At 37.7% G+C, this 19,440-nt stretch overlaps 1 protein-coding gene across 2 annotated transcripts in view; it reads right to left on the reverse strand.

Annotated features, from left to right (window-relative positions):
- The window catches only part of WDR64 (WD repeat domain 64), a 134,881-nt gene that overhangs the window by 33,939 nt on the left and 81,502 nt on the right, over positions 1-19,440 (reverse strand). The window contains exons 15-21 of one of the 2 annotated variants that reach the window (XM_027975586.3): positions 12,482-12,650; positions 10,598-10,608; positions 6,786-6,916; positions 4,020-4,121; positions 2,758-2,827; positions 1,845-1,881; positions 1,137-1,279 (exon numbers count right to left, since the gene is read on the reverse strand). In XM_027975586.3, coding sequence (XP_027831387.1) covers positions 1,137-1,279; positions 1,845-1,881; positions 2,758-2,827; positions 4,020-4,121; positions 6,786-6,916; positions 10,598-10,608; positions 12,482-12,650 — 663 coding nt within the window. Of the gene's footprint in view, positions 1-1,136; positions 1,280-1,844; positions 1,882-2,757; positions 2,828-4,019; positions 4,122-6,785; positions 6,917-10,597; positions 10,609-12,473; positions 12,651-19,440 lie in introns of both variants that reach the window. The other variant, XM_060396456.1, reaches the window with a different exon arrangement.

Here is a 19,440-nt window from a genome sequence, read left to right on the forward strand (position 1 = left end):
TAAATGTGATTTCACCCCTCCTACAATCTTGCTGAGGCTTCTCCTATGCCCTTGGATGTGGGGTATCTTTTTTTGGTGGGATCCAACATTTTCCTGTTGATGGTTGTTCAGCAGTGGGTTGTAATTTTGGAGATCTCACAGGAGAAGATGAGCACGCGTCCTTCTACTCTGCCGTCTTCACGACATCATCTCCATCACTTCATGGCAAGTAGATGGGGAAACAGTGGAAACAGTCACAGACTTTTTTTTTTGGCTCCAAGATCACTGAAGATGGTGACTACAGCCATGAAATTTAAAAATGCTTGCTCCTTAGAAGAAAAGCTGTGGGTTGGTCAACCTAGATGTCAACCTAGACATCATGTTAAAAAGCAGAGACGTTACTTTGCCAACAAAGGTCAATCTAGTCAAAGCTATGGTTTTTCCAGTAGTCATGTATGGATGTGAGAGTTGGACTATAAAGAAAGCTGAGCACCAAAGAACTGATGCTTTTGAACTGTGGTGTTGGAAAAGACTCTTGAGAGTCCCTTGTACTGCAAGGAGATCCAACCAGTCCATCCTAAAGGAAATCAGTCCTGAATATTCATTGGAAGGACTGACGCTGAGGCTGAAACTCCAATACTTTGGCCACCTGATGTGAAGAACTGACTCATTGGAAAAGTCCCTGATGTTGGAAAAGACTGAAGGTGGGAGGAGAAGGGGACAACAGAGGATGAGATGGTTGGATGACATCATCAGCTTGATGGACATGAGTTTGAGTAAGCTCCAGGAGTTTCTGATAGTTTCTGTTGCAGTCCATGAGGTTACAAAGAGTTGGACACGACTCAGCAACTGAACTGATTATTTAAATATCCAGTGAAATATATAGTGGGATGTATTCATAGCTCAATGTAAAGAAAGATTGGAAATACAGTAGTTGTCTTAGCAGTTTTGATGATTTGATCTTTTGAGTTACAAAATTGACCTAAATTTTTGAGTAGTATTTTCAGTGAGTAGACTGCAAAACCAGCCATTTGGCTAGAAGATTGAACAGTAATAAAATTAGATGCTATATCAAACCTTAGGGGCCTAAAGTTTATTCAATAATCCTTTTTATCTTTCCCATTTTTTGCTGTTCCAGGTAAATGACAGGCCCTGACCTCCATAGTCCACAAGCGGAGATGTCCGTCCTCATGTGCAGTGACAAGGATAGGTGGTGGTTGAGTATCTGTTTCATTGGTGCCTCCAGGAGGCTTTTTGTCCACTGGCTGTTGCTCTCTCATTGCAACATCTGTTTGCTCACCTGTTGGAAAATTAGTGAGTTACCAGTGTTTGTTATACTTGGCATTTCAAATTTTATAGAATATAAAAGAGGAAGCAAGTAGGAAAATAGAAAAAAAAAAAACTCACATTCTTTTCCCTAGAATTTTTTTTTTTTAATCTTAGAGAACTTCAGTCAGTGCAGAGAACAAAATACCTTTAACAAATGGAATCCTGTATCACTGGAAAAAACTAGAAGAGCTCATTTTGGGTTCTATTACAAAAGCCTCTGCACTGTACGTGGTAGTTAAAACTAGGTATACATCCAGTATGAGTCCTACACAGTCAAAAAAGGCTTATGAATCTAGTATAAGCTTCAGGGCAGCAGGCTGGAGGCTAAGAAGCTCAGTAGTACTTTGGATTTTTAAAATCTAAAGTTAATAGTCATAAAAGCATCATAATAATGTAAACTCTGCTTCTTAGATGACTGAGTCCTATAGCACCTCAGCGTTTAGTCACAAAAAAGAATACACATTAATTCTAAGCAGTCTATCACCTAAACTCCCTATGGCAAAGAGGTTAAGAAAGGGAGGCGATTGCACACTAACCTTTAACCTCACTCTCATGTATGCTCTGTTTGCTTCCCTAAATTCAGGGAGAAAAAGAGAATATTTATGATATTGTAAGGAAATGCGATACACTGAATGAATAGATTTTTTTCATAGTTAAATTTATATCTCTAAGCATTAATTTTAAAGTTATTTTACAATTACTTCTTTGAAAAGATGCATTGCAGTGATTTTCATGTTTATAAATAAGGTATTTATAACACAGCCTTTTCCTAGTGGCTCCAGTGTAGCATAATAACGAGAGTAATTAAATACCTAGAGCTTGCTACGTTCTTGGTGTATAATGTCTCTAATTCCATTAACAACCATACCAGTTAGGTTCTACTATTCCCTTTGTATTGCTGAAGAAATGGAAACTCAGAGGTTAAGTGACATCTCTAAAGCTAATCAGATAATAAATGGAGTGCTTAGATTTAAGTACAAGTCTGTTTGACACATCCTTACAAGCTGATTATTTCCACTGTGCTAGTGCTTTTAAAATAATTTATGCAGTGAAGACTTTCCTTCAAACAAAATCTTAACTAGAAATAAAAATGTGTAAAAAATATGAAATATGGAACCAAGAACACAGTTTGAAAACCATTTCATTACATTGTGTTGTAACATAATCACATGCTGTCTCTTTCCTCTGTGAAATGTATATAATACTTTTTAGTAAAAGAGATAGTCTAAATTTATTATTTAATGAACATAAAAATAGCCTATGTAATTTATTTTATTCATGATTATTTGCAGATAGGAAAGCCTTGAAAAATAGTGGGGAAAAAGATAAAAGCAGTTTAGACATTGCTTTTTAGGGAAAACAAAAAAGATTTTACCTACTACATGCAACAAATTATTGAGCCAACATTGGCGATAACAGGAAGGCACACTCTCCTTTTCTCTTGCTTACCTTGCTACTCTGTGGACCCTTGCTAGAATCACATTGGGATGAAGAACATACAGAATCCTGACTTGATCTCCTATAGGGAGAGGGAGGAAGCCCAAGGAGGAAAAGTTACAATACTCTTTCATACTCAGAAGGTGCTCTCCTCTGTTTTAATTTCAGCTGGTTACTTTTTTTAGCATCTCTGGATTTTAGCGTGGATACTGCTCAGGTGTAGGAAATAAAAATCTGTTCTTTCCCACTGTTAAGGCTAGACTTAGTCCCAGAGGCTCTGACACTGAAATGGTGGGGAGTGAGGTGGCTGTGAGGAGGCCTGGAAAACCTAGTAACTTCTGCTCTATAGTTTCTAATTCTGCTAGAATGGGCTGAAAAGGGGCTTAGTGTTCTGGTGCAGATATATACAGATGAGGTCCTCAAAATATTCTCAGAATGAGAACGTTTCAAGCCAAGGAGTAAGGAAGATGTTATATTCTGGCTCACTTCTGCATGATGAGATAGTATAGAAGCCTTTGACTTTTCTCCAGAGATGTGTTTTTCGTTGCCTATTGAAATCAGAGTTCTCGAGCAAATATAAATAGGAAAAACACCTTTTCTTAAACTTAAAAAAAAAATCCCCTGCTCTCTTGGGAATGGGTGACAGTTGCTCAGTTATAGCAGATGTCATATGAAACCTGTTTCCATATGATCTTTCATATTTGCTCTATAAATCTTTTTTTTTTTTCTGCTTTATATCAGTGCTCATAGAGTTGTATTTTAGCTGCAAGCAGGGTCAAGTGAGCATTTTTCCTCTCTGCTGTGAAACTGAAATGGTAAGGGGAAACTGGATAACCGCACAGCAATTAGATCCCCCTGGGGCCACCCATTTACAAAAACAGTAATAGGGAAGAAAGCTGAAGCCAAGTATGACAGTCCAGATATATCTTCCCTCAGTTGTGTGTGTGTGTGTGTGCTCACTCATTCAGTTGTGTCTGACTCTTTGTGACCCATGGACCGTAGCCCACCAGGTTCCTCTTGTCCATGGAATTTCTCAAGCAAGAATACTGGAGTGGGTTGCCATCTTCCTCCTCCAGGGGATCTTCTGGACCCAGGGATCGAACCTGCATCTCCTGCATCTCTTGAATTGTCAGGTGGAATCTTTACCACTAGTGCCACCTGGGAAGACCCTTCTCTCAATTGTACCTTCCTAAATGCTGGGATGAGGAGAACTCTTTTTATATCATCCACTTAAGTCCCCAACAATATTTTTTGATCAATAAATGCTGAGTTACCTTACACATTCAGGATTACGAAAGAGAAATAGTATGTCATTAATTCTAAAGCGTTTAGGGTCCAAATCAGGGTCTACAGTGAAGCAATCTTCTGGTCTATACCTAGGAATAAGCATACATTCACAAGATAAAAATTTACAAATGAGGTAACGTACATTATTATATATTCCATGCAGAGGTAATCAACTCCTGAAATGTTGATTATCATTGAACATGGAGAGAAAACCCAAAAGTATAGCATTTGAACTCTTTCTTAATAAACATCTATATAACAACATGATCTTTTAGTGTTTAGAAGTCTTTTAATTCAATCAGTTTGTGTATTAGTTCAGAGAGTGAGCTTATACAACCTCCTGGAAGTTTCATACAGTTTAAAGAATAGATTTCTACTCTTTGAATAAGTGAAATGAGACATTAGAATAAAATGTAGTTACTACCCTCAAGCACCTTATAATTAAGTGGAAAAGGAACGCAGGTAATTCAGTAATCACACTATTCTTCCTGCTCCAGTCTCCAATTGACTCAGATTCCCAAAAACACCTTCCTAGGTAGTTTCATGGAAGCAGAAGGATGGTCCCCCACTGTCTGCCCTGGCACTTCGTAGTAGGGTTTTAAAGCCATGTTTGCTATTCCTTATAGGAAATAGATGTTATAACAAACTGTTCTTTTTCCTTTAGTGAAAATTACCTCTCCTAATTTGGATCGACAAGTGATGAAGGACCTGCTGGGGAGTGAACCAAGCTCAAAGGAGGAAACTGCAAATTTGATGACTTGTTGAGCTCCAAATTTTTATGTATATCTGCTCTGCAAGTGAACTGCATGGTAAAGTGGATTATTCATTAGCAGTAACAACTTCTAGTTTGCATCCAAAAAAGCATAGGACTTGGAACAGAAAAATAAGGACTATTTCTCCTGACTGGTAAAAGGCTCTTAGACAAAGTTTGAGGTAGAGGTAGAGATAGCCATCCTTTAAATTTAGAGTCTTTAAACTGGACCTAAATTACTTTGGACAGTTGAATTATATGTTTTGCAAAATACTCCAGTGATTCTAAATCAGCTGTTTCAATATAATCATCCTTTGGTGGGAGGAGGACACTGTATGACCCATTGTAGTCAGCTGTTCTTCTGTGGGTGCTGGACTTGCATGCACCCTTGGCAGACTGCCTAGCACTCAAGAATAGGTTCAAGAAGCATCTCCACCTTTGAACTGGGGATATTCTCAGGGGAGCTGCGATCTCTTTTAAGCTGTGGCAGTAGATTATGGCCTTTGCTTTTTTAGTCTGGTAGATGCTTTCCCAAAATAGTGAGTCATACATAAGCTGACACAGTGTGGAAACTATATTAATAAGAAGATGAGGAATTGTGTGGTGTTATTATTTAGGAATAAAGTGACACGTATACAGTCTGTGAGAAAAGCCTAAGGGCAAGGATTGGAGGAAAGGAACTGAAGGATGACAGGAACTCTAGGGGCAGGGCCCAGCAGACCCTGAGCTGAGGTAAAGAGGAGGGGTTTGCAGAAACAGCTACTTCAGCTTAAGGTTCAAAGCAAAGCATACCCAGAGTCCCAGAAAGAAAGGAATATTTCCTCCCCAAACTTGGCGAAAAGAAAAAACTCTGACATAGACTGAGAAGGGGCATAGAGTCCAGGAAGACTGTGCAAGTGCTGTAGCTAGGAAAGGCAGAGATTTCTTTCGCCTTTTCTTCTTCTTTTCCCTTGTCTTCTCTGACTCTCTTCTCCTTTATACCTCTTTCCTTCCCCAAAATGCTTAAATAGAATTGATTTTATTTTTAATTCATTGTTAAGGTTCTTGGCCATCTTACACAAAGTACAACTTTAGAAACTCTCTTGATATAGGGTGACACATGGCCCTTGCTTAGAGCCCAATTACACAACTGAGGAAAGGTTATTATTTTTAACCCATCCATAACAAATAATACAATGTTACTTTATATCCTTTATAACCAGTGGTAAGCATGTTTAGAACTGGATTTTCAGGGGAGGGTAAATTTTGTGGAACAGAGCAAATCTAGTTGGTTGAGATGTAGAAATGAATGTGTAATGCCCTTGTTAGTACTGACCTGTAGTATTGGGTGGAGCTCTTTTTCCATAAGAGCTTATGGGAAAAACCCAAAAGAACTTTTTGACCACCCCAGTAAACTGGATGTGTTGGAGTGGTGAATGAGAAGGAAAACCCATCTTAATCACCTCTCACCATTTGATGCTGGTGTCACTGGGAATACCAGATGAGATGGGGGAGGGTAGATTGGGAAGAAATCTTGGGCATGTTGGACATTAAGGGTCTTGTTAGTCATCCATATGGTAATTGCCAGTAGGCAATTGGATATGTGTGCTTGAAACTCTTAGATTATTATTTAAAATTACTACATATTTTAAACATTTTTTAAAGTTATGTATTTGGACAAGATTGTACATGGAAAGCATATGCTAACTTTAGTGCATGCTTTAGTACATACTCTGGGCACATAAAGTACATACTCTAGTACATACTCAAGAAGAATAGATGTAAAAGCACTTGGGAATACAAATAATTAAGGTTTACTTTATTCATATCACTCTGGGATTTAGACACTTAACACATATGCTGCTTATAAAGATAACCTCCAGGAAAGGCTCCTTGAGAAAATCATCCTCACTTTTATGTATTGCTTTTTTTTTTTTTTAAGTAATGAATATTACTTTGACTCTTCTGCAGTGCAGCTTTTTAAGGAAATGAGTATAGTATTTAAGGAAACAATGCAACTCACACTTCTTTGACAGTTGATGTTACAAAATTCCATAAGATGATCACACCATTTAAGGTTCCAGCAGCTATCAAATTATATCCTTCTATTTGTAATAGATCAATGCAGTTCACTTCTATGCTAACAGCAGAATTCTGAAGAGGGAAAGAAACAGAACCAGTGACCATCATGAACACAGTATCTAAGCACAATACAAACCCAATGTGTATACTTTGTTGCTCTCTCACTAACAAACCAAAAAAAGTATATATTTAAATCCTAAAGCATGAAATTTAGTAAAATCTAAATTATTTTGGCATAAAATACTTTAATTTGTAGAATTTAATAAAGCAAGAAAAAATATACTCTTCATCAAGATCAGCCCTGGGATTTCTTTTGGAAGGAATGATGCTAAAGCTGAAACTCCAGTACTTTGGCCACCTCATGTGAAGGGTTGACTTATTGGAAAAGACTCTGATGCTGGGAGGGATTGGGGGCAAGAGGAAAAGGGGACAACAGAGGATTAGATGGCTGGATGGCATCACCGACTCGATGGACGTGAGTCTGAGTGAACTCCAGGAGATGGTGATGGACAGGGAGGCCTGGTGTGCTGCGATTCATGGGGTTGCAAAGAGTCGGACACGACTGAGTGACTGAACTGAACTGAACTGAACTGCTTGTCTTCTTCCTTCAGCCTAAACTATCAACCAGTAAATTACCTTTCCATCTTTCTCTTCTCTTCAAACTTTTTGAAAGAATATCCTATATTAGCTCTTCTAACTTACTGACCTTCCTTTCACCCATGGCCTAGCTTCTGCTCCATGCCACTCTATGAAAGCTTTTTCTAAATATCACTAGGGACTTTCTTTTACCAATGCTATTTGATATGTTTCAGTTGTCTTGCCTCAAGTACTTTTTGGTACCTACTATGTTAGGTTCTTGGGATATATAGTTAAACAGAATGTCAGTAAACCCAGAGAAAATTTTAATACAATTCAAGCATTCAGATAAACTGTTTAGATAACTGTTAATTCAGATAAATTGTTATTATGTACAATTTTTTTTTTTGAGAGTTTATGTTTTATTTGACAGACATACTAAGGACTTTAAGCCCAGGAGATAGCATGTTAAGTAATCCTGGAAAAACTGCTCCAAGGAGGTGAGGAGGAAGCTAGGATATATAGGAATATCCAACAAAGGACACAAAACATTACTGTTAATAAAAGAAAACTCAGTTTAAGGAATTTAACACTTTTCTGTGTATGAGAAGATGCAGGAGTCTGAGCTCTCTCCATGCCTTTGATATGCACCTCAGCTATCTGGAGCCAGTATCCTGTTTTCACATCCCGAGTTTCCTCAGGGCTCGCCATCAGAAGTGGCTGCAGTCTGATGGCTGCTAGATGGTAAGTATTCTTTGTTTCCTTCCTGAGCTCCCTCAGGACTTACCAGCTCACCATCAGAATTGGCTACAATCACTGAGGACTGTGATATCTTTTTTTACTGATATGGCAGACAATATTTTATTTCTCAGTTCTTCATCTTGGTCCAAAATTTGAGACATTTCATGACCAATTTTTGTCCCATGGTGCTGGGACGTTCTTCTTAGATCTGGCAAAAGTTTTTGTTGATTTTCCACTTTGGATGTTAATTTCTGGATTAGGTTCTGTTGATAGCTAAAGATTCTCTGGATCCTCTGTCTTACTAGTCCATTATGATCCAGGAAATGTTTTCAGCTTATTGCTTCTTTCCGTACCTAGAATCACACTGCTGCTAAGTCGCTTCAGTCATGTCTGACTCTGTGCGACCCCATAGATGGCAGCCCACCAGGCTCCCCCATCCCTGGGATTCTCCAGGCAAGAACACTGGAGTGGGTTCTCATTTCCTTCTCCAATGCATGAAGGTAAAAAGTGAAAGTGAAGTTGCTCAGTCGTTTCTGACTCTTAGCAACCCCATGGACTGCAGCCTACCAGGCTCCTCCATCCATGGGATTTTCCAGGCAAGAGTACTGGAGTGGGATGCCATTGCCTTCTCCAAGAATCACACTATTAGAATTATTTTATGAGTCATAAATGTGATATATTTCCTCAAAATGTTTACCATCATTAGTTTTGTCACAGGGTCTAGTTATACACTGGGTACAGTAAGAGACAACAACCTTATAAAATAGACAGGATATAAGTAATACAGCTAGTAATATTAACAAAGTCCTAGGGCGGCATGGAGACACAAAACACATTTGGAAATGAAGAACAGATTAAAACAACGATTACATCTTTGTTTACAAAGCTCTACTTTATTAACTTTGTTGTAAGTTATAGCATAAGAGGAAACCTCTTTTGGAAAACAAAGATTAAAACTAGTATATTGTCCAAAAAGTCATAAAATTATAAACCATGTTTATCCGTTCATCTGATCCCATAAAGTTAATTCCTGTTGATCTGGATGAAGTCATCAGATTTTCCATTAGAGTTTTGTTTTGAGAGTTCTGGGGAAAGATAGCATGTCTTTCAGTTTATCAGTCATTTTTTGTTGTTCATTTGCTAAGTCATGTCTGACTCTTTGTGATCCCATGGACTGCAGCACACCAGGCTCCTCTCTCCTCCACTATCTCCCAGAGTTTACTCAGATTCATGTCAGTTGGTGATGCTATCTAACCATCTCATCCTCTACCGCCCCCTTCTCCTCTTGCCTTCAATCTTTCCCAGCATCAGGGTCTTTTCCAGTGAGTCGGCTCTTCACGTCAGATGGCCAGAGTAATAGATCTTCTGCTTCAGCAACAGTCCTTCCAGTGAATATTCAGGGTTGATTTCCTTTCAGGTCAACTGGTTTGATCTTGCAGTCTAAGGGACTCGCAAGAGTCTTCTCCAGCACCTCTATTCAAAAGCATCAGTTCTTTGGCGCTCAGCCTTCTTTATGATCCAGCTCTCACATCTGTACATGACTACTGGAAAAACTACAGCTTTGACTATACAGATGCCCTAAAGCAATAAAACAATGGTGGCATGAGACCCACATCCTGCCCAGTGAGCTCAGTAAGTTAATGACCCCTAGGACAGGATACATAGTAGGTGCTCATTAAAAATACATGCAGTGACATACAAAAGTCTCAAAAACGTACTAAAGAATATTTAAGTATTACTGTGTGATTCAACTTACATAGCATTCTAGAAGAAGTAAAAACAAATCTAAAAAAAATTAGAACAGTAGTTGTCTTGAGTGAAGGGCAAATATTGATTGGCAAGAGTATGAAAGTGTGTTTTATCTTGATGGGGTTTGGATTGTGTTTTGAATATATTCCTATTCAAATTCATTGAATAGCACACTTGAATTCTGTGCATTTTATTATTTATAAATTTTACTAAAAAATGTAAATAGTGAATTCTAGTTAAAGATACATATACTGAAGTATTTAGGGGATGATATGTACTGATATCATCATCTTACTTTGAAATATATTTTAAAAACAAGGTGGATTGAAGGGTATGTAGGGGATGAATATGTAACTACATATGCAACAAAGCAAATATTACAAAATATTTGTAAGAGTAAATTTTAAGTGGAGGGTTTTATAGGTACTCATTTTATAAAGCTGCCAGTTCTATATTTGTGAAATTTTTCATAATGAAATGTTGAGAAAGAAATACTTATGAACCATACACTCTTCAGGAAAGAGATTTTATAATTACAAAGACTTTTTACACCCCTGCAAGTCCATCCATGGACTGAGAATTCAAGGATCCTAAATTAGGGAGTTAAGGACCCTGGTTCTGTAACTCTAAGGATCTACTACTAAGGACTTGTCAGGAGATACCTCTTTTTATCTGTGTGTGGAAAACAATATTGGTTTCTTTCAATTTACTTACAATTTTGAAAATCAGAGAATATCCTGTAACAGAAATAGTCTGATGATATATTTTCCTTATTTAGATTTTTCAAACAATATTTAGGACAGCAAGAAAAAATTAACCAGATATCAATAAGTGATATCACCAGAGCAATATAAGAAGCTTACAAAATAAAAGCTGAAAACAAAAAGTTGAAATTTTATTAACTGGTATTGGAAAATCTAGTTAAAATCATATAATGTAAACATGGTGAAATAATAATTAGACAGAAAATGTGAACAACAATTTTGTGACCTCTTGATATGACCCCAAACTTACCCTTCTTGTCAAAATCTAGGAGATGTTAAAACAACCTAGCTATTTTTAGATAGATGAAAACATGAAATGCTCCTGAGTGGAGCTGAAAGAATACTTGTGATTATTTCCAAGAGTAGTTTCTAATAAACTGTTGAAACTTCATCTACACCAAGCTGCTCAGAAATTAACACTGCCATGGGAAAAATGACCATACACAAAGTGAAAACACAAATAAGAAAATGGGAAAAAATATTTGAAACTTCTCTCACAGAGGACTGGTACTCCTAATTAATATTCCTAATTATTTATACATATATGTGTGTATTCTTATATTCCTAATATATAAAGAGCTTTTTAATATATTAGAAAAAAGAAAAATCTAGATAGAAATATAAACAAAGAATAGACAAATGATGCATGTACATAAACATTTAATCTAAAAACTTGTCATACCTGAAACTTATCCAGAACTACTAGGGTCATATCAAAAGAACTCAGAAACCTGAAGTGTCCAACTAGCTTGAGATGGGACAATTTGAGAATTAATCAATAATGCAGTAGATGGAAACACATCAAGAATATTTAAATTTGTTATCTGATAATGATACTGAACAAATAAGATCCACTGAACACTTTTGTAAGATGCTAGAAAACCAATTTCCTACTTTGAAAACTGATAAATGTAAGAAAACAGTCAGTTATTTTGATTTCCTATCTGAACTGTACCTCGGGAACACTAAATAATTGATAATAGTTTTTATTTAGAGACACATTCCAGCTAACAAATTAATCAGAATGGTAAAATGGCAACTCTGAGTGAAATAATAAACCTAGGTAGTGATCATTAATGGCTACTGACATCCCCTCCAAAAAAAAAAACATTGTGTGAATTTTAATGGAGGTAATGACACGTGTACTATAGTGACCTCCATGTAGTATAGAGTCTTTTTTTTTAATCAAAGCTGTATGCACCAGATATAATTACCAGGTTAAAGGAAGTAAAAAAGAACCTCTTCAGTTTACCACAAGGGTGCAATCAGCAAAATCTGGAAAGTGATAAACCAATTGTCTAGTATCGTCAAGAAAAGAATTACAAGGGGAAAAAAGATAGGGAAAGATAATTATAGCTTTAAAGAGACATCAACCAAATGGACCTTGATTGGATTCTAGTTGAAACAAACTGTAAGAAGTATATATTATATGAGAAGATCTGGGAAAATTGAAAACTGTGATGTGATTATATTAAAGATGTCTTATAAATTATTTTAGAAAATATTTGAGAAAATACTGGTACCATTGTTCTATTTTTGAGTCATTACTATTTAGAGATACATCCTGAAATATTTAGGGATAAAGTTACACAATGTTGAGGATTTGCTTCAAAATAATCCATCCATTGACAGTGGTCATGGAGAAGTCATAGAAATAATGAGGAAAAAAATTGGCCATAATAGATACTTTTTGAAGCTGGCTAACAGTACATGAAAATACATTGTATTATTTTCTCTGCTTTTGTATATGTTTGTAGTTTTTCACACTATAAAGGAAAAAAATTCAAGAAGAAACTTACACCAACACGCTGAGAAAAGTTTTTCTCAACTATCAACTCTACATCTGGGAAGGGAATAGCCATGCTTCTTTCTTTAGTAGATACCCTTAGATGCACAATACGATTCCCATTTTGTAGGACAGGCACAACATCAGGTAGCTCCCATATCACCGCAAGGTAAATATCATCTTCTTTACCCTTTAATAGAAATTCAGTGAGTACATGAAAAATTCAGTTAAATATTTTGAGCTGTTTTAATGGCATAGAGAAAAATAGAACATACAGTGATATACTTGCCACTCAGCTTTGGTGGCTCAGACAGTAAAGCATCTGTCTACAATGCAGGAGACCAGGGTTCGAGCCCTGGGTTGGGAAGATCTCCTGGAGAAGGAAATGGCAATCCACTCCAGTACTATTGCCTGGAAAATCCCATGGACAGAGGAGCCTGGTAGGCTACAGTCTATGGGGTATCAAAGAGTCAGACATGACTGAGCAACTTCACTTTCCCACTTTCAGCTTTATCAGATCTTAAGCTCTACCTGCCCCCGTCTAATATAATTCCTCTTTCTTATTTACTTTCTTGAGGTAACTAGTAACCTGAATAAAGTTAGTCATCAAAGTTTATACCCACATGCCATATTCAGGTTTTATTCATATATATAGCTTCCCTGGCAACTTAGATGGTAAAGAATCCACCTACAATGCAAGAGATCCATGTTTGATCCCTGGGTCAAGAATATCCCTTGGAGAAGGAAACGGCAACCCACTCCAGTAGGTGAAGAATCCCATGGACAGAGGAACCTGGGAGGTTACAGCCCACAAGGTCACAAAGTGTCAGACATGACCTAGTGACTAACACTTTTCATATGTATGTTACATGATATGATATTGCTTTCAGGCTTCTAACCTTTTTATAAAATGATATCAAACTTTATGGATTCATACTCACCTTGCTTGTTTCACTTAATTTATTTTTGAGATTTATACAAGTAATTACATGGCACTCTAGTTCATTTTAGAGAAGGCAATGACGCCCCACTCCAGTACTCTTGCCTGGAAAATCCCATGGATTTTGAGGGATTTTGAGGATTTTTGAGGACCCTGGTAGGCTGCAGTCCATGGCATCGCTAAGAGTAGGACATGACTGAGCGACTTCCTTTTCACTTTTCACTTTCATGCATTGGAGAAGGAAATGGCAACCCACCCCAGTGTTCTTGCCTGGAGAATCCCAGGGACAGGGGAATCTGGTAGGCTTCCATCTATGGGGTTGCACAGAGTCAGACACGACTGAAGCGACTTAGCAGCAGCAGCAGCAGCAGCAGCAGCTAGTTCATTTATTTTTAGGCAGCAGTATTGTATGAATATACTACTATTTACTTATCTATTCTCCTACTGGTGAATGTTCAGGCTGTGAATTTTTCACTGCATGTTTTTATGGAGAAATGGCATATTTTCTAGCGCATGTGCCTGGTATAGAATTATTAAATTGTAAGATATGTGCATCCAGTTCTTTCTTAACATTCTTGTCAAAACTTGGTTTCATTTGACTTTTAAAAAATTATTTTTGGCTATCTGATAGTTTTAAAATAGGACATTAAAATTTTTTAAATTTATTAATCACATTATTCACATTTTCCTAATTTTGTAAGTTGAACATATTTTTCATGTATTTTTGAATCATCTGATTTTCTTATCTGTTCTTTGTCCATTTTCTGTTGAGCTGTTTCTTTTTCTTCTGGATTTGTGTCGTTTATTTTGATAGTCTGGTTCCTAATCTTATTTACCTGGAGTGCATTTGTCTTTTCACAGTCTGTGACTTATTTTTCTACTTTGTTTTCTAAGACAGGTGTTTATTTTTAATTTGATTGTAGTGAAGATATCTTTGTGATATCTCATTTATTCAGGTTGTCTTCATGTCCATCAAGATCCTCACCGCAAGAACCTTGTATGTTACTGTTGTATTTGTTTTAGGTACCTTTGCTTTTTTTTTGCTATTGTCATCATTCTTTCTGTTTTCTAGTTGGTTATTGTTGGTGAGATGCTTTTAGTTTTAGAATTTTCAACTTTTATATGGGAATAAAAGCTACTCTGTAAAGGTTATTTTGTTGGCAGAGCAGGGATCTTTGTAGGTTGAAAGGCAGCTGTGGTAAAATGAGAATATTGGTTCTAGGCATGGTGACATTGTGTTTCTAGTCTTAGTCCTAGTGAGACCTAGGACAAAGTATATATCTTTATGGGGCTTTATTTTCCTTAGTTCATAGTTAAAAGTCCTATTTTAAAAAACTTTATGTTTCTAGGTGTAGATCTAACATCTCTGTTATCTCATACGTATGTTAATTCAAAAGTGTAACCCAATGGTACTCCTATATACTAGTTGATTCTTTAGTGTTTGCACCATCATGGGATTAGGAGGAATCTCAGCAATATCCAAATAGTGATCATATATGGATATACTGAGCAATAGCTTGGTTAGGGTGGTGGGCTCCCTTGATGAGATAAATTGGTTACAGTGGTTTTAATAAGTTTAGCTGCTTTTAGCTGAACCATTTCAGATAGTAGCTCTCAGACTTTCTGAATTCACAGAACACTAAATTTAAAAAATCTTTTAAAAGATTGATTTAGAGTTACTAATATTTCATTTTACCAAGAAAGGACATGGGGTGACCATTATTCAGAGACACTCCTAGGATGAGATTTGAGCATGATGTTTCATCTACAAGTATCCTTAAATCCCCAGAGGTGTGTGTGGAGGGGGCAATGTGTGCTATGGTTTATGCGTAGTTTTCCTTGCTTCCAAGGATGTAGAGGAGTAGCTGAACAAGTGTGTAACAGCCTTTGATACTTTTGAAATTGGGAAGAGAATGGGCAGCAGAAAAGCTTACTGATGGTATCCCAACAGAGGACTGCTGTGGGGAATGCTGAACCCCAACCCTCAAGAACACCATGGCTGTATACCCCTCTTTGGGATTGTCACCTCTTGCATTTTTCTAGTAGCCAAAGCCCAGTGAGAAGAAAAACTGTAGTTAAGTGGGCCTAGAATCTAGAGAGAAGAATGGACAAAACATGCAGAGCAGATGAACTTCTGGGAAGTACGATAACTTGAGCAAACCTGAACAATACTTCAGTTCAGTTGTTCAGTCGTGTCCAACTCTTTGCGACCCCATGGACTGCAGCATGCCAGGCTTCCCTGTCCATAATCAACTCCCGGAGCCTACTCAAACTCATGTCCATGGCGTCAGTGATGCCATCCAACCATCTCATCCTCTGTTGTCCCCTTCTCCTCCCACCTTCAATCTTTCCCAGCATCAGGGTCTTTTTCCAATGAGTTGGTTCTTTGCATCAGGTGGCCAAAGTATTGGAGTTTCAGCTTCAGCATCAGTCCTTCCACTGAATATTCAGGACTTATTTCCTTTAGGATTGACTGGTTGGATCTCCTTGCAGTCCAAGGGACTCTCAAGGGTCTTCTTCAACACCATAGTTCAAAAGCATGGGAGTTCAAAGCAGAAACAAAAACCAACACATGATCTTCATGTTTAAGAATTTGGTTGATGAGTTAAAGGAGACAGTGCCTGTATGAGACCTGAACTAATAGCCTAGCAGTAGAGAAATATTTCAAGAGTTAGCAAAGCTAAAACAAAACAAAAACAGAGGAAAAATATAAGAAATCTGGAGGACAGATTTAGAAGACCTAATGAGTCAGACACGACTGTGCAACTGAACTGAATATGCAAATAATATGAGTTTCTGAATTAGAAAAAGAAACATATGCCAAACAGACATCTAAGAAACAAATAATAATACAACGAAAATCCCCTGAGCTGGAAGAAATACCTAGGACTTCAGATTGAGTTTCCTGTGGAATTGATGAGAAACGATACACACATAGGCATAGACTTTAAACTTCAAGGACAAAGATACCATCTTATAAATTTGCAGAAAGAATAAGTTGCTTACAAAGGAAGAAGACTCAGACCAGTTTTGGATTGCTCATTGACAGCACTGTCACTTGAAGACAGTGAAGTTACATATAGACCAAATAAAAGGTCTTGTAACTCATGAATGGAGAAAGAAACAGCAACCCACTCCAGTATTCTTGCCTGGAAAATTCTATGGACGGAGGAGCCTGGCAGGCTACAGTCCATGGGGCTACAAAGAGTCAGACATTACTGAGCGATTAAGCACAAACAGGCACTAAAGTTTTGGTCTGCTATTTACTTACTATATTGTCATCTCTTTAAAACCAGCTAGGAGATGGCTCAGATGGTAAAGAGTCTGCCTGCAGTGTGGGAGATCCGGGTTCAATCCCTGGGTTGGGAAGATCCCCTGGAGAAGGAAATGGCAACCCACTCCAGTATCCTTGCCTGGCAGATTCCATGGACAGGGGAGCCTGGCGGGCTACAGTCCATGGGGTCGCAAAGAGTCGGACATGACTGAGCGATGTCACTTTCAGGAGATTTAGAAAATATTTTATCCACAATGTTTCATGGCTTTCAGTGACTGTCCTAAGTAGTTATCTAATATAGAATCCTGGGATTTAGAAAAATACCTACCGTATGGGGAGCACACAAAATATTTCTTGAATTGTGTTGAGTTTAGTTGGAAATCAGAGGAAAGCAGTCTTCCCTGACTCCCAGATTAGGCTAGGCACTACCTGCCATCATTAATTTCTATAGCACTTTGTGCAAGCATTCATAACACATAAAACAGGTGGGTTAATATCAGTCCTTCTTATTAAATTATAAGTTTCATTGTGAAATGGGAGATATCTCTCTGGTTCATGGTAAACATTTGGTAGATGGTTACTGAAAAAAAAATGAGTGAATAAATGAAAGTATTCCAAAAATTAAGTATGTAAATCAAACCATATTTTACTTTGAATAGGCAGATAATAAGTGGTAAGCAAATAATAAGGAATCAAAATAATAAAAATAATGTTTTCAACATTATCCTTATTGTAAATTTCCCCCCTCAAACATTAATAAAATACCCTAAAATGCCCCATAGATTTACTGTTGTATACCTTGCAAGGGCTTTCTTATATTTCTTCATTCTGTCAATCCTTAGTGAACACCTACTCTGGGCAGAGCAAGAATACAAATATGAATAAGAGAGGTTTTCAGTCCTCAAGTTCAATCTACAGAGTTCTGGAGACATAAAAAATTAAAATAATCAAGGCAAAAATGCTATAGTAGATCTAAAAGCAATTCTGACACGGGAACAGCACCATGCTACATTGCAGTTTTTAAAAAGGAGGGTTTATAATAGCAGATTTTGTCTGTCAGGATTGTACCAACTTAAAACAGAGAAACTAATACATTGTCACATTTGAGAAAATATTACTAATAAGTTCCTTTCTACAGTGCCACTTTTTTAGGGAGTAAGTGAGCTTGTTTAATTTCAGTTCAGTTCAGTTCAGTTCAGTCGCTCAGTTGTGTCCAACTCTTTGTGACCCCATGAATGGCAGCACGTCAGGCCTCCCTGTCCATCACCAACTCCTGCAGTTCACTCAGACTCACGTCCATCGAGTCAATGATACCATCCAGCCATCTCATCCTCTGTCATCCCCTTCTCCTCCTGCCCCCAATCCCTCCCAGCATCAGAGTCTTTTCCAATGAGCCAACTCTTCACATGAGGTGGCCAAAGTACTGGAGTTTCAGCATCATTCCTTCCAAAGAAATCCCAGGGCTGATCTCCTTCAGAATGGACTGGTTGGATCTCCTTGCAGTCCAAGGGACTCTCAAGAGTCTTCTCCAACACCACAGTTCAAAAACATCAATTCTTCGTGCTCAGCTTTCTTCACAGTCCAACTCTCACATCCATACATGACCACAGGAAAAACCATAGCCTTGGCTAGATGGACCTTTGTTGGCAAAGTAATGTCTCTGCTTTTGAATACGCTTATCTAGGTTGGTCATAACTTTTCTTCCAAGGAGTAAGCATCTTTTACTTTCATGGCTGCAGTCACCATCTGCAGTGATTTTGGAGCCCCCAAAATAAAGTTTGACACTGTTTCCACTGTTTCCCATCTATTTCCCATGAAATGATGGGACCAGATGCCATGATCTTCATTTTCTGAATGTTGAGCTTTAAGCCACCTTTTCCACTCTCCTCTTTCACTTTCATCAAGAGGCTTTTTAGTTCCTCTTCACTTTCTGCCATAAGGGTGGTGTCATCTGCATATCTCAAGTTATTGATATTTCTCCTGGCAATCTTGATTCCAGCTTGTGCTTCTTCCAGCCCAGCGTTTCTCATGATGTATGTATTACTTCTTTATTTTTTAAACATTATAGCAATTAAATATTCCAAGGGATAAGAGGATAGAGATGAGTTTAGTTTTATTTCATCTCTCTAGAAATTGAGTAGATTTGTAGACCAAGCTCTGATGAAAGTAAAGTTGTCAACATGAATGACTGCATGAGCTTGGGCAAGGGGTGTGCACGTGTGTGTCAGGAGCAGGTGGTAAAAAAAAAAAAGGGAAATAAAGAAGAAGAATGTTCAGTCTAAGGCCATCCATTGAAAAAAATGGTAAGCTATAAGAAAGACTAGTGCCATCTCTAGCCAAAACTTTATTTAGGCCCAAAGTTCCTACTCTGAAGTCACTCAGTCGTGTCCAACACTTTGTGACCCCATGGACTGTAGCCTACCAGGCTCCTCCATCCATGGGATTTTCCAGGCAAGAATACTGGAGTGGGTTGCCATTTCCTTCTCCAGAGGCTCTTTCTGACCCAGGGATCGAACCCAGGTCTCCTGCATTGTAAGCAGGCGTTTTACTGTCTGAGCCATCAGGGAGGCCCAAAGTTACAGTTTCCTAATGACCTCTTTGCTTTGTGTCATCTTTTAGGTTCTTCCTTCACAGGCTGAAAACCCACAAGTGTCTATGCCCAGTTTGCAAGGATAATGCTATTTGCAGGTTCTGTTTTCTGAAGGAATGTGGCTATGTTTAGATGATACTTAAATTATTGCTTTATTTTGTCAATTCAGCAAAAAA

The sequence above is a fragment of the Ovis aries genome, chromosome 12, assembly GCF_016772045.2.
Source record: "Ovis aries strain OAR_USU_Benz2616 breed Rambouillet chromosome 12, ARS-UI_Ramb_v3.0, whole genome shotgun sequence".
Taxonomy (NCBI): domain Eukaryota; kingdom Metazoa; phylum Chordata; class Mammalia; order Artiodactyla; family Bovidae; genus Ovis; species Ovis aries.